We start from the raw sequence: 16446 nt of genomic DNA on the forward strand, positions 1-16446 counted from the left end.
AGAGATCCACTAACATCTTCAGCTGAGTCCTAATCATAGCATGTATGGGGGGAAACTACTCAAGGCTGGGAAAGGAGCCACCATAAAGGAGCAGGTGCAACAATTCTTATAGCATAAGGAGAGCTATAAGCATTCAAGAAATCTCATAATGCATGGAGCATCAGATTGAATATTCAGAAGGTAGTGCCAGAGTGATGGTGTTAACCTAGACTAATGGCTTCTCTGGTCTCCCTAATAAAGCTTAAAAGTAAGTCTAGAAAGAGTCACAAGTTTCCCAAATTCAACTTCATTCTAATTCTCAAAATTATTTAAAGGCATATCCACACACACACATACACACACACACACATACACACACACACACAACACACACACACACACACAACACACACACACATAAATCCAGCATCCAACAATGCAAAATTCAAAGTGTAAGGCACCTAATAAAATATTACAAGGCACAGAAAGAAGTAGAAAGATATAATTCATAACGAGGATAAAAATCAACAAATAGAAACAGATCCAGAAATGTTTCAGATGACAAAATTTGTAGACAAGTACATTGAAATAGCTATTATAGATAGATTCCACATGGTCAAAAAGAAAGCAAGCACTGGTGTGTCAAAGGAGAAACACTGGAGATACCAAAAAGAGCTCATACAAACCGACAGATGGAAACTACAATTTCTAAGGAAAAAAGTACATTGGATGGGATTAATAACCTACTAGACACTGTAGAAAAAAAAGATTAGTGAACTTGAAAACATACGAATAAAACTATTCAAATGAAACATAGAGAAAAAGAATTTAAAATAATAATAAGAAGGGGTGGAACTTAGTAGTAGAGCACAAACATGCTCAGGATAAGGCCCTAGGTTCTTTACCTGTTGAAGGAAAAAAAGAAAGGAAAGAAAAGGGAAGGGAAGGAAATGAGTCATTAGTGAGCTCTGGGATAATTTCAAATGGCTAAATATGTGTAATCAAGGCTACAGAATTAGAGAAAAAGAGGAGTAGGGAGAAATAAAATCTTTGAAAAAACAATGGCTGAAAAGTTCAAAATTTAATAAAAATATAAGCCCCAGATCCAAGAATCCCAATGAACCACAAGGACTACAAACAACAACAACAACAACAACAAAAAAAAACTACACTAAAGTCCATCATAATCAAATTGCTTAAAACTAATGATGAAAAAAAAAATCTGAAAAATGGCTGAAGAAAAAAATTACACACTATGTTCACAGGAACAATGATATAAGATTGACAGGAGATTACTTGTCGGAGATAGGCAAGCCACAAGACAGTGAGGCAACAAATGTTAAGTACATGAAAGAATAACACTGTTAGCCTGAAATTCTCTATTGTTCACAAATCTCTCTGAATAACAAAGCTGAAGTAAAGACATGTTAGATATATGACAACTGGAAGAATTCATCGACATCAGATCACCAGTACAAGAAAAGCTAAAGGAAGCGCTTTAGGCAGAAGAAAATGATACCAGATAGAAATCTTGACTTATAAAACAAATGATGAGTGAGGCAAATGGTAAATATGTGTGTAAATATAATTTTTTCCCTAATTAAATTTTTTTCTTTCAAAGATAACTGTCTAAGGCAAAAAAAAAGTGTAAGATCTATGGCACATGTATGACACAATAGCATGAAATGTGGAGAAGGGAAATGAAAGTACACTGTTGTAAGGTTCACACATTATACAGAACAGGAAATAATGTTACTTAAAGTTAGATTCTGATAAGTACAAGATGTGTAGTATGAACCCCCAAATAATTGCTAAAAATACAAAGATGTATAAACAAAACAAACAAAGATAAAATGAAATCATAACAAATAATCAATTACTTCAAAAGAAGGAAAGTAGAAACAATAAACAGATGTGACAGAAGAAAAAAATCAAGATAGTGGACTTAAGCACAGCTTTATCAATAATCACATTAACTATAAGTGGCTTAAACAATCTTATTAAAAGTCACTGTCTGAATAAAAAGCAAGACTGAACTATACATAGTATATATTTATTTTGAGTATAAATACTTAAATGGGTTATAACTAAGAGGATGGGAAGAAAATGTTCCATGCTAACATTAACAAAAGAAAGCTGAAGTAGCTTAGTATCAGTAGATTTTTAAGCAAAAAAACTTTTTTTAAGCAAAAAAATTTATCAAGGATAAAAGAGGACCACTTCATAATGAAAAAGGGATCAATCATTAAGAGGACATAAGAATCCTATATGTTTATGCACCTAATAAAAGAGCTTCACATTACCAGAAGCAAAATTTTATAGAACTGAAAGGAAGAGTAGATATATCTATAAATATAGTGAGAATTTAAAAAAAATTTTTTTTTAGTTGGACATGATACCTTTGTTTATTTATTTCTTTTTTATGTGGCGCTGAGGATGGAACTCAGCATCTCGCACATGCTAGGCGAGCGCTCTACCTCTGAATCCAAGCCCCAGCTCCTATAGTGAGGGATCTTAACACCTCTGTCTCAATAATTGATTGAACCAGTAGACAGAAAACCAGTAACAACATAAAGATTCGAACAATACTATCAAACAACTTGACCTAATTGACATTTATAGAATATCTACTCAGCGAGACAAAGATAAACATTATTTTTAAGTACATATGGAAAAAAATCTTAAAAGACCATATTCTGAGCCATAAAACAAGTCTTTAAAAATTTATAAGAATACAAATTATACCTATTATATACTATACTATATATATTATATAGTATATAATTTGTATATCATGTAAATAATATATATTATGTTGTTTATAAAATATACAAATTATATACTATTTTTTACCATAATGGAATTGAACCAGATATAAATTGCCAAAAGACATTCAGGTGGGAGTATATTTAAATCAAGACTGGCCATGTAATAATTGTTGACTCCGGTGATGGGTTCAAAGTGTAGGCTTATTGTACCATTCTTTCCTCTTTTATGTATATTTGAAAGTTTCATAATAAAATGTAAAGAAAACAAGAGCAGACTGTTAATACTAATAGAATAAAGGAAAAAACAGGATTACACATATGAAATGCATAGAAATACAAAATGGTACAATCGCTTTGGAAAGCAATTAGGTAGTTCTTAACAAGATATACAAACACTTAGCATATGTCCCAGCTATTCCACTTCTCCATATCGACCCAAGAGAAATGAAAACTATGTTTACATAAAAAGCGCTTTTCATCAAAAACTGGAAAGAAACCAAATATCCCTCGATAGGTGAATGGATAAATGTAATGCACTGATATCATGAAATACTACTACTTACTATCTAAAACATATCAACCACTCATGCACAGAACAGCATGGAGTAATCTTACTGCATGACACTAAGTGAAAGGAGCCATACTCAAAAAAAAAAAAAAAAAGCCACATATGCTGTGGTTCCATTTACATGTCACTCTGGAAATGGCAAAACTATAGGGTTAGAAAACACCAGAAGTTTTCAGGGTGAGTTGGGAAAAATAATTGAATAAAAGAGAGTATACAGGGGACTTGGTGGGTCATGGAACTATTCTGTATTTTGATTGTGGTGGTTATATGAATATTTGTCAAAATTCATAGAAATTGATATTTTAAAGGGAGACTACCATAATATTTAGATTATGCTTCAAAATACTTGACAACATTTTTAAAGAAAGGTTATCACTGCTAATAATGAGACTGAGACTACAACCCTGTTTCTTACTCAAAATGACATATTTTTGGCACAGTGGTTTTCAACACGTAGTTTCTAGACCACCAGCAGCAGCAGCATTAACTTAGACTTACTATGATACAAATTTTAGGTCCTACTGCAAACCTACTGAATCAGAAACTCTGGGGTTGAGTCTTATCAACCAGTGTTTTACCAAACCGTCTGGTTGCTTCAGATGTATCCTGAGGTGTAAGCGCCTGACTCAACAGTACTCTTTCCAAGGAGATTAGGGTCTCTGGGAAGGGGCCTGGCATCAGAGTGACCCAGGGTGTCTTTAAATAGTAGCCAAGTTCAAACTTGCTGCAGTCTGCCAGATGCTTCCATCATGTAATCATCTGGGACCGTTGCTGCCCTCCAGCTACATCTGAATCCCTGTCATTGGGCTGGAATTCAAAAGGGGCCCCTTTCTGTGGCCTTTCTTTTTCTCAGGACTCTGCCACTGACTTCATAGAATTTAAAAGCAGCCTCTGACTCAAAATACACAGTCTAACATGGAAGTTTGATACTTCCCACCTTTGGTCCATACTTAGTTTTCTTCAGTCATCTCCTTTAATGCATGTTAAGGTTCAATCCAATAAATTATCAATCATCAATTGATTTTGGATCTATAAAACAGTGATTTAACATGGTTTACACTAGCTCAGTAGCAGGCCTGATGTTTCTCCTTTGCATTTTTATATTTATTTTTCCACTTCTAGGGCTTACCTGTTGCTATATACTGTATGTGTTAATTGTGAAAGAAAAAAGTATTCCATATCTCTCTAAACCCAGACTACCAGGAAGCAAACAATGTGTGGTGATTATTGCTGGGGAAAGCCACCTACAGCAAAGATAAGTAATTACAGAATTTTCCATTGAATGAAAATTTCAAGGAACTAAAATGTTGAAGAAATTGTTGATATTCAATAAACAGGACCATATCAAACTAAAAAGCTTTTTCACAGCAAAGGAAACAACCAAGAATTTGAAGAGAGAACCTATAGAATGAAAGAAAATCTTTGCCATCTGCACTTCAGATAGAGCATTAATCTCCAGAATATATAAAGAACTCATAAAACTTAACACAATAAATAAATAAATAAATAAATAACCCAATCAACAAATCAGGAACTGAACAGGCAATTCACAGAAGAAATACAAATAATATGGAACCTATTGTCACTGTGTGAAAGAATGTTTACAACTGCATTATGTGCAAATGGGAAACAATTCAAATATGTATCAATAATTAAAGAATGAATAAAAAGGCTCTGTTATTTAAAAAATAAAACTATGATTAATTATTAGATATTTGTTTTTCAGTGATGAAATATCTGAATGAAAAACACAGCCCCAAATTGTGGGCTCAGTTTAAATAGTGTCAAGAATAGAAATGTTTCACCAATTCCAAATATTTATTTGATATATTTACTTTTCTTTAGATGATTGGTATTAATGACATTAACAGCTGGACTTTCTTCTATTGAAATGTCTTATATTAGTTTGATCTTGTTTTGTAAAATTTACAGTTTGTTGAATAAGAATAGAATATGACCATTTGTTTTTAATAAACTTTGAAAAATAAAAAAACCCAAATACATGAAAAAATGTTCGACATCTCTAGCAATTATAGAAATGCAAATTAAAATTTCCTCAGATTCTATCTCATTCCAGTCAGAATGGCAATTATCAAGAGTAGAAGTAACAATAAATGTGGGGGAAAGGTACATTCATATATTGCTGGTGGAACTGCACACTGTTGAGATCACTCTGGAAAGCAGTATGGAGATTATTTAGAAAACTTGGAATAGAACCATTTAATGCAGTTATTCCACTTGGTCTATACCCAGAGGACTTAAAATCAGCAAACTAGAGTAACATGGCCACCTCAATGTTTAAAACAGCTCAATTCACAACAGCTAAGCTATGAAACCAACCTAGTGCCTTTCAACAGAGGAATGGATAAAGAAAATATAATACACATACACAATAGAATATTACTCAGCCTTAAAGAATAATAAAATTATGCCATTTGCAGGTAAATGGACGGAGCTAGAGAATATCATGCTAAGCAAACTCAGCCAATCACCCCCCTCCCCAAACCCCAGAGGTTGAATGTTCTATTTGATATGAAATGCTAACATACAACAAGGTGGGGAGGAGGGGAAGAAGAGAAGTTCATTGGATTAGACAAAGGAGAATAAAGGGAAGGGAGGGGGAACAGGAATAGGAAAGAATAATGAATCTGACATAACTTTCCTATGTTCATTCATGAACACATCACTGTATGTATGCAGTGAAACTGCATATCACATACGCACACAAGAATGGGATCCTTATTAGAATAAGTTATACTCCAGGTATGGGTAATATGTCAAAATACACTCTACTGTCATTATATTGAAAAAGAACAAACTTTTTAAAATGGGAAAAATTGTTGATATTCCAGGTCAAAATAAAATACCAAACTAAGGCTCTTTTTTTCAAGAAAGATAGTAAAAGCTAACTAAATAAATGAATAAGAAAAAAAAAGAAAAAAATGAAAGATAACTAAAAAAAGAATTAAAAAAGCAAAAAAGACAAATCTCTCACAGTAAAGCAAAAAACCCTATAGTTAAGACTTCAAGTGCTGGGGAGTGATACTGGCCAAATTAGACTGTTACATTATGTATTGTACAAATATATAACAATAAATCCCATCAGTATGTACGACTAAAATGCACCAGTAAAAAAAATGTGGGAAAAAATAAGGAACATTTTAAAAGAAAAAAAAGTTATTTAAAACAAATAATTTAATAAAGATAAAATAGTTTTGAAAGCTACAGAAACCAAGATTATTGAAAATTTATGCTGAGAGAAAGGTGAAGATAAACACTCCAGAGAAAGGTAATTCATTTGATTTTAGGAATTTCTAAGGCTATTTCTTTTAAATGTAATTTATTATGTATCTTTTAAAAAATTTGTTTTAGATGTAGATGGGCACAATATCTTTATTTTTTTAAATGTGGGGCCAGGAATTGAATCCAGTGCCTCTTGCATGCTAGGCAAGCACTCTACCACTGAGCCACAACCCCAGCCCTATGTATCTTTATTTGGTGTGTTAGATCAGTGTTCTGCTTGTGAACCCATACTCTTAGTCTAATCTGTACTATTGAAAACAGATTATCTTGATTCTATTTCTAGTATTGACAAGTCTAAGGAATAACTCTGGCTATCTTCCTGATTTTTCCATTTGATATTCTGGCCTGCAAGTCAGAACGTTATAATAATAATCAATGTCATGCCACAAAAAACATATGTGGGCAAGTTTGCTCATGTTATTTCATAATATTAGCTAGTGTTAGCTCAGTCTAGAAGTTTGGAGATATAAAGAGCCTGGAGATAGATTCTGTAATACAAACTCATTTTATAAGGGAAGGGATTAAGGTCTCCAAAAATGTCACGCCACTTGCCCCTCGTCTTACTCGTTTATAGAGTAATAGAACTGAAAATAGAATTCTGGTTTTCAGAATGCTTGCATGGTTTTCTTTCTACAAAAGAGCAATCAGTTCTGATATTGAAAACTAAAAACGAGAGACAGAGACAGAGAGTGACAGAGAGAAAGACAAATGAATTATAAAGGAAACAGTGTGCTTTGACAAAAATCTCTCCGCTAACCAATCAAGTGAGAAAGGAGTACCAATCTTCACAGGCTACGGAACAAGAAAGGCCGCTGAGTCTATGTAGCACTCGGGGGCTTCTCCTTGATTAAATTCCTCAATGAAATTGTCTAGGGTGAGAAAATCTCACAGAGCTACCACCAAATCAACATCAGAGAGTTCAAACTCGGGAGTTTAACATGTTCAAAATGTTTGATGAATGAATAAATGAGTCAATGAACGATGAATGCTTCCAGCTTCTAAGCCCTCTTTATCCCTTCCCCTCCACACTTTGAAGGAATAAAGGTACTAAATTTTCACCTTACTTGGAGATAGATAGGGGATTTACTTGTACTATTATATGCCCATTAGTTCCTTCTAAAATCATCAAAGATTGCTAAACAAAGCTCCAGAAACACTAGACAATGTACTGGAAGTTTACGTTAACAGATATTATTAGTAGGGAGCTTTAACTATAATTTCCTCCAAGAGAAAGATAAGCACACAGATTAAACAAGACCAAAGAGAATCAACACTTCAAACTAACAGGAACCCATTGGAGTAAATCTGTAGAAACACTAAGTGATGAATGAGTTTAAAGTGATAACAATTACCCTCCATTTCAAAGCTCTCCTAGGCCAGTCAGAAACTTGGAGGGGGTATTCCAGAACAGACCTCCAACCGAAGGTGACATTCGGCAGGAAACAGGCCAGTCTTTCAAGAGGATGTTGAAACAAGTTCATATGAAACATACTTGAATTTTTCAAATCAACTTAAGCTTCTTCCTTCAGTCTAGAGTCTTTTTTTTTTCTAACATCAAAAGAATCAGGTTTTAGTAACTTAAAAGAAAGCTCTCTCTCTAGGTTTTTCACACTTGAATATTTTCACAGTCAAACAAAGAAATACCTGGGAACATAACAACTCAACCTCCTTGGTAACAACCAACCTGAAACTTGACCAGAATTTAAAACCTGAAATGCTATCATCAGCTTAATGATAGATGAGTTAAACAATTCCTTCTTTTTGAGTGAATAGCCCACATTATCTAGAATTTTAGCATTAAACTATTTAAACCAGGATTAGAAAATGGTGAAAGATATTTTTAAAAATTAAATAAGATTAATTAAAAATTTCTTATCTCTGGTTTTTGACGAATCCAAAAGTAGAACTTAAAATAACCATTCTAGGGGGGCGGCTGGAGTTGTGGCTCAGTGGTACAGCACTTGCCTAGCATGCACAAGGCACTGGGTTCGATCCTCAGCACCACATTAATGTAAAATAAAGATATTGTGTCCACCTAAAACTTAAAAATAAATATTAAAAAAAACCATTTTTTGGGATTATTGACTATAGATATCAGTTTATGTCATGTGTTAAATTACCATGTCGTGTGCTATTTTAGTGTGCTATTTTAGGAAAATGAGAAAAAATTTATTCTTTAGCATAATATGTTTTATTAAAAATTTTCTTGATTCTTTTGGATTTACATTATTTCTATAAAACTTCATTCATTAAAAATTGTTTATTTGGCCAATCCTTGAATGAACATGTCACTTTCTATTTACATTTCAAGTCTATGAATGACCAAACAAATCTGCATTCCTTGGCTTCTTATCTGTGCACACTTTTAAAGCAGCACAGAGTCGGAACCATATTTATCTACTTCATGCCCCAAAGGTTCACACTAGAAATTTATTAAAGGCATCATCAAGAACAATGCAAAAACTATCTCTAAAGTGTTGCTTTCTGCTACCGTTAGGGTTCTTCAAATTTGTCCTGATCTTTTTTTCTGAAGGAAAATATTGTTGAAAGTGACACAAATGCCTTCTAGTCAAGTAACCATGTAATTTATCATCCAAACTGGGCCACCTTGGAGAGCAGAAGAGGGTGCTACAAATAATTAGTCTAGGATCACAGATCCAAGGGCTGTCTCAGGTAAGTCCGCTCTGTGGCCACCCTCCTCCTTGGAGTCCAACTGAGAGCAAATGCCCCCCCCTTCCCTTTTAAGGCCTGCCGAGGGTCTTAGAAAGGTGCCTAGTGAGAAAGGCTTGTTATTCCTCATCTCTGCATCTGGAGTCTATCTGCTCCCACCTTCCGCAGCACCCGATCGATGCCCTCGCTTACCCGACCACCATGTCCTTGGGTCCGGCATTCACAGTGCAGATTCCATCCTCACAGTGTTTTCCCACCAGGCTGTGGGCGTGCAGGTGGATATTTTTCCCATTTGTGACCAACTGAACAATCACCTTTGCAGGTCCCACATAGTTGCAAATCTATGTAAGAAAAACATTTAATAAGTTAGCATATCTGACTGCAAGATCACATGAAAAAATGTATGATAAACTGGTTAAGTAGAAGAAGTAAAATACGAAATCATGCATATCCATACATATGCCTGCAGTTCTGTTTTGAAATGTGATGAATAAATGAAAGGAAGGAAATGAACTGAAATGTTCATGGAAGCTGTCTTATGTGCTGAGAAGAACACACTCCAGAAGCAGGCCATGGAGAAGAAGACAGTATGCATTGCTCAGGCTGGCTCCGCACATCCTGGAGGATGCCGTGTGGTCATGAAGCATCCCTTTACCACTCACCGAGAATGTGCTTTTTCTCTGAACCCTCATCACAATTTCTAGTTACAAAATCTGGGTAAATGATCAATGAGAAAGGAACGGGTGATTGATGGAAACCAGGAGAATAAGGGAGGTAGACAGAATAGTGCATTGTACGCCCCTGCGGTGTGATTAGGCAGGAGCTTGCCAAGGACCTGGCTCTGAAAGTTGGCTTTGAATACTCAAGCCGACTGAGCTGGCTGACAGTCATCTGTTAGAACACCTCAGCATTCAGAAGTCCTCACTGCCATGAGTTCTGTCAATGAATTAACATGCACCACACACACACACACACACACACACACACACACACACACACTCAGGTCACTGTTAAGTTTCCTTAGTTAAAAAAAAAAAAAAAAAAAGTGCACTCCCTAACTGCAAATTCTTAGATTTCACACCTGTTTAGTTGTTTAGTTCTTAGTTTATAAAATCAGATTTTTTTCCATTTAAGGTCATTTATCTTTTTAATTTGTGTATCCTTAAAATGAGGACAGCAAAAAGGGAAAAGCAAAAGATCTTGGACACCCCTTCTCCTCCGGTTGTTTATCCAGCCTATCAGCAGACCACAGACTCCTTCCTTGAGAAAGTCCCAACACTGAAATCAGACCCACAGAAAAGACCCGTGGCCTCATTTTTACTCTACTGAATCCTATTAAGTTAGAACCCAATTGTAAATTCAGGCAAATTCTTGGAAATGCACGGTGTCTCTGGAACTCCTTCTGACATACACTTAAAGTGGAACCTACACTTGCCAATGAAACTCCCTGGAAGGAGGGAGAGTCCTTTATAACCAGCCTGCTTCTATTAGAAACCCTGTCAACTGGATCCATACTCCACGGAGGCAGGATTTTTGTAGGATGTTCCCAGTACGGATTTTTTCCCAGTCCAGTCTCTGACTGCCAGAGTTGATCATTGCTGGGATTATTCCCCTGATGCCTAAGGAGTGATAGTGTCCCCTGAGCAAAGGGCAGACTCCCCTCCAGTAACTGTGTGGCTCTGCTAGGTGCTTTGGGCCTCTCTACCCAAGCTCTAGTGTTGAGCTGTGGCAGAGATTAGTTCTGAACCCTCTTTTAACACCTACCAATGGTTGGGACACGCACGCCACCATTTGTGGAGAAATCTAACGCTCGCTGTGAGTATTAAGGAGGTAGAAATTTAATCCAACTCCAGACTGGAGGCGGGGCCTTTGGGAGGTGAGTAAAGTCAAATGAGCCACAAGATGAGGGCCCCGATCCAACGGGGCTGGGACTTTCTAAGAAGAGGAGGAGATGCTTGAGTTCGGACATTCTGTCTCACCATGTGATGGCCTGTGTTATCTTGGGACTCTGAAGACAGTCCCTCCAGAAAGAAGGATGTGGCTGCCCAGTCCTGAACTTCCCAGCCTTGAGAAGTATGAGTCAGATGAACCTTGACTTTATATGAATGACCTAGTCGATAGCATTCAGTTATAGTAACAGAAAACAGACTAAGACATCCTCACTCTCAAGGCCCAAGGCCACCTGCTGGGGATGGGCTTCCAGTCCTTGCAGAGACTAATTACAAAGGGGGTTTCAGATTAAATTTGATTTTGACCACCTCAAAGCACAAATCAATGTCTGAGGCACAGTGTTTAAAAACCCTTCTGCGCATAAAGCTCATTATGGATTGAGCATGTTTCCCTGTTTTACAACAGGCAGGAGGCCTTTGCTTCTGAGTGCAGGACAGGGAATATGGAGTGCCCGACCTGCTCCAGGCTAACTGTACTCCCTGGATTACTGTAGTTCTGGGCCTTGGAATGACATCTGAAATCAGTCTTCATTAATGAACAATAAAAGAGCACTAAATAAACCAAGTAACTTCACTTCTAAGGTGACAGTGAGCACAAGAGCAGGAGAGTGAGGCGTGATAAAAAACTTCACTTGCATAAAAAGATAAATGACCTTAAATGGGTGAAACCACCTGAGAAGTCCGGGATTAACCCGATCGCCCTGGACACTTGGACCCTTCCATGTTACTGCTACGACAGAGTTACTCACTAGCACTGATGGAAAGTGGTGGGAGGTGTGTTCACAAAGCACTCACATCTTCTTCTTACGATGACTTCATGCCAGGAGGGTGGCAAGAATGAGGAACTGGGTAGTCTCTGAGGTAAAGGATCTGAAAGATTTGCCAGTGACTAATGTGCTGTTTGATCCATTTGAAAGAGTCCAACTCAGCAGAGCAATGTTTGGTTTTTACACAGACCACAGGGCAACAACAGGGAGGTCCCTGGGCTTTGTGGACTTTCCAAAATACCAACTGAAAGAAGAAAGCTGAAGTGTGAGGACAGACAAAAATGATACTATTTGCAAGTTATATGGTACATGAAGACCTTAGCAAACTCACTCCAGGGAGACCATCCTTCATAAAATGCCATGACTGATGCTCACCATCTCTAGCAGTCAGAGAAATGCAAATCAAAACCACCCTAAGATACCATCTCACTCCAGTAAGATTGGCAGCCACTACGAAGTCAAACAACAACAAGTGCTGGCGAGGATGTGGGGAAAAGGGCACACTTGTTCACTGCTGGTGGGACTGCAAATTGGTGCGGCCAATTTGGAAAGCAATATGGAGATTCCTGGGAAAGCTGGGAATGGAACCACCATTTGACCCAGCTATTGCCCTTCTCGGACTATTCCCTGAAGACCTTAAAAGAGCATGCTACAGGGATGCTGCCACATCGATGTTCATAGCAGCATAATTCACAATAGCTAGACTGTGGAACCAACCCAGATGCCCTTCAATGGATGAATGGATAAAAAAAAAATGTGGCATTTATACACAATGGAGTATTACGGAGCACTAAAAAAATGACAAAATCAAGGAATTTGCAGGGAAATGGATGGCACTAGAGCAGATTATGCCAAGTGAAGCTAGCCAATCCCTAAAAAACAAATGCCAAATGTCTTCTTTGATATAATGAGAGCAACTAAGAACAGAGCAGGGAGGAAGAGCAGGAGGAAAAGATTAACATTAAACAGAGACATGAGGTAGGAGGGAAAGGGAGAGAAAAGGGAAATTGCATGGAAATGGAAGGAGACCCTCATTGTTATACAAAATTACATATAAGAGGTTGTGAGGGGAATGGGAAAAAAAACAAGGAGAGAAATGAATTACAGTAGATGGGGTAGAGAGAGAAGATGGGAGGGAAGAGGAGGGGAGGGGGGATAGTAGAGGATAGGAAAGGTAGCAGAATACAACAGTTACTAATATGGCATTATGTAAAAATGTGGACGTGTAACCGATGTGATTCTGCAATCTGTATTTGGGGTAAAAATGGGAGTTCATAACCCACTTGAATCTAAAGTATGAAATATGATATGTCAAGAGCTTTGTAATGTTTTGAACAACCAATAAAAAAAATAAAAAATAAATTTAAAAAATGCCATGACTGAGAGCTATTTGCAACTGATTCAGAAATTCATTTGATCTATGGAAAATTTGTCTTCATGTTTTCCCTTTCACTTCATGGAACAGTGACGTCTTTGAAAATTAAGTTGATAGAGAGCAACTGTATCTGTTGGAAAGGTTTTCCTGAAAGAGTCTGTACAAGACTGACTTTTGATCAGTACTGGCTTAAACATAAATTAAACTTCCCAATACAGCCAAGGAGATAAAGGTGAAGTTACCGAGCAGTCAGGTATGCAGGGACACTGTAAGCACATGGACACCAGGCCAGGCAAGCCGCATGACCTTGCTCAGTTTCCTCATCCATAAAGTGGGATCATAGTACCTTAACGGGTTGTGGTGAGAACTGCCCATGTTAATCACTCAAAGCTTTTAAAAGAGTGCTCAGCAAATAATAGCAGGATACAGTGTTAACTGATAGCTTGTTTATGACTGTCATGTGCTCTTCCCCCTACAGATCGTTTGATAACAAAATCGCCCTGAGACGACTTTTTAAAACATCCTGTTTAAAAGTGGGTGGCAGGAATGAACGACCAGTTCATGCCCCTTCTATTCCTGGGGTAAGTCTTTTATAGTCCTGAGTTACCAGGCTTTGTTAATTTTCTAGTAATCACAATGTCTTTATACTAGCAGCTGACATTGTTGGGAGCCTTCTTGGCTTCCTTGATGACATTTGAGACTTTCTTCCAGAAGCTTTGGGACTCGCAGATTACATCTGCTTTTCAAATAAGAAGTAGAAACCAGCAACTCAGGAGGCTGAAGTAAGATAAAGTTGAAGGTCCTGTCTCAAAATAAAATATGAAATTTTAAAAAAGGGCTGGGGATGTGGCTCAAGGTAGAGTAACCCTGGATTCAATCCCCAGTAAATCTCCCCCACCTCTCCCCCCAAAGAATTAGGAACCAAGGGTCTTGGTACTGATCGTAGACAAATCAACTACTTTCATTCAAAATAATTCTGACATACTATGGAGAAGCACTTGCAGGTTGGTTCTTCAAAGTTGGCTCAAAGAAGTTGTCTAGAATGAATTGGAAATTATTACTCTAGGTGCATATGATTACACAATCAGTGTGATTCTACACCATGTACAACCAGAAGAACGAGACGTTGTACTCCAGTTATGTATGATGGGTCGGATTGCACTCTACTGTCATGTATAACTAATCAGAACAACGACACCATTCTAGTCTAGAATTTTTGGGGAATCAGAATTTGAAATATCCAGTTTCCTCTCTGGGTCAATTTGGCCAAATCACACTGGCAGAAAGCTCAGGCAGCATGAATGTAGGATGTGACACATGAAATTGCTCTTCTCTGCTTAGATTTTCCTGTGAAGTAATAATGGCGATGATGACAGTGAAGAAGGAAAAGACGGCTAACATTTCTGGGTTTCAGTTTTTCCATCTTGAAAAGCATGAATATGCTTGCTGTTTTAGGGTTGTTAATACAGTGCTTGGCACCTAATGGGATCAGCAATCCCAACTATAGATCCTCTCTCTCAGCAGGGCTATGACTTCACTGATAACCAAAACTCATCTATCTATTCAGTGAGCATATATTAAGCCCCTTCGAAATGTTCCTCCCACGGTCGTGCATCAGGGAAAGAAGGGACACGCCGTGAGTGCAGAACAGGTCTGAACCCTGTTCTTACAGGAAGTAGAGTGGGAGTGATACCAATCAAATAATCTCACACACAAAAACACATAAAGGCATAAATGTGAAGAACTTATCAAAGAAAAGATCTGTAATAGGGTTTTGACCTGGTCAGGAAGTTCAGAGCTTTCTGAGAGAGTAAATCAGGGCTGAGATCTAAAAGAAGAGTAGGAGTCTAACAAGAAGAGGGGTGGTAGGGGCCCAGAGTGTGTGCAAGAGCTCAAAGGTGAGTGCCGCCCCCCCCCCAACACCGTGACCCTCAGACTTTCTCGCTGCCACTGTATGGTGTTCCTTCAAGTGGTTCTACCACCCAGGGGTCCTTTCTCTTTCCAGCCAAGAACCATCCACTCCTCCAAGGGAAGAGCTAAATCTGAATCTTTCGTGACACTGTCCTCACTACTTTAGCCCACTAAGGCCCTGCTACTGTCCCTGTTTCGGGAATGTGATCAGAGGGGACAGGACAGGAAAATCACATGCCATCAGCTACGAAAGAGTCATTATCTTACCTGTTAGTTAATTTTCAGGCCATCTCCATCTTTACTGGCTAACTTGCTGTGTTTTTGAAAGGAGAAGGAAGATGTCAACTCAGTCAATCCCCACAACAGCCCAGGGTTGGGATGGGGTCAGCAGTGATACCCCATTCCACAGCTGAAGGAAAGGAGACCCAGTAAAATGAAGTAAACTGCCATGGTTCCTATTCATGTGGGGACTGAGCAGCTTCTTGAGCTTGGATCTGTCCACCTCCAAAACTCACATTTTTCATTACACTGTGCTACCATTGGACTCCATCACTTTGGTATATGTGCAAACTCTTCAGGGTTTTATAGCTTTACTTTGTCTACCACAGTGTTGGTACAGGACAGTTATTCCTGAAAAACCTGTTTGTTTGGTATTGTTGGTGTGTGCTGTGAGAAAGGCCTCGCAGACAGTTGTGAAAGGTGGGAAAAGTTCTCTCGTCCCCTTGCATGTCTTCTTCATTTAAAAAAATCATGTGGGGCTGGGATTGTGGCTCAGCGGTAGCGGTAGAGCGCTCGCCTAGCACGGGTGGGACCTGGGTCCGATCCTCAGCACCACATAAAAATAAAGGCGTTGTGTTGTGTCCATCTACACCTAAAAAAATAAATATTTTTAAAAAAATCATGTGACAGACATGAAACCACACATTTATTCTTTTCTGTCAGGTTGCAAGTCAGGTTATAAGGAAAAAAGAGAGGAAGAAGAAAAAGGAAAGAAAGAAAATTATTTTGCCTTTTCTCTCAAGGATGAAAAGTATCCAGTTCTTACTGGTTCCTTGTTATTTATTACTTGAACAACCAGAAAGTACAGATTAATTTCACTAAATGACAGCATGCAAAGCTGTGTCTCACGTCGTTACTGGCATAGGAAGATGCTCAG

At 37.8% G+C, this 16446-nt stretch overlaps 1 protein-coding gene across 2 annotated transcripts in view; it reads right to left on the minus strand.

The window, feature by feature from the left end:
* Nfkb1 (nuclear factor kappa B subunit 1) overlaps nt 1-16446 on the minus strand; it is a 116808-nt gene that overhangs the window by 40392 nt on the left and 59970 nt on the right. For both annotated transcript variants that reach the window (XM_005325744.4, XM_005325745.4), the window contains exon 6: nt 9481-9629. In XM_005325744.4, the coding sequence (XP_005325801.2) occupies nt 9481-9629 (149 nt within the window). The remainder of the gene's footprint in view (nt 1-9480; nt 9630-16446) is intronic.

Source organism: Ictidomys tridecemlineatus, chromosome 9, assembly GCF_052094955.1.
Source record: "Ictidomys tridecemlineatus isolate mIctTri1 chromosome 9, mIctTri1.hap1, whole genome shotgun sequence".
In the NCBI taxonomy this organism is placed as follows: Eukaryota; Metazoa; Chordata; class Mammalia; order Rodentia; family Sciuridae; genus Ictidomys; species Ictidomys tridecemlineatus.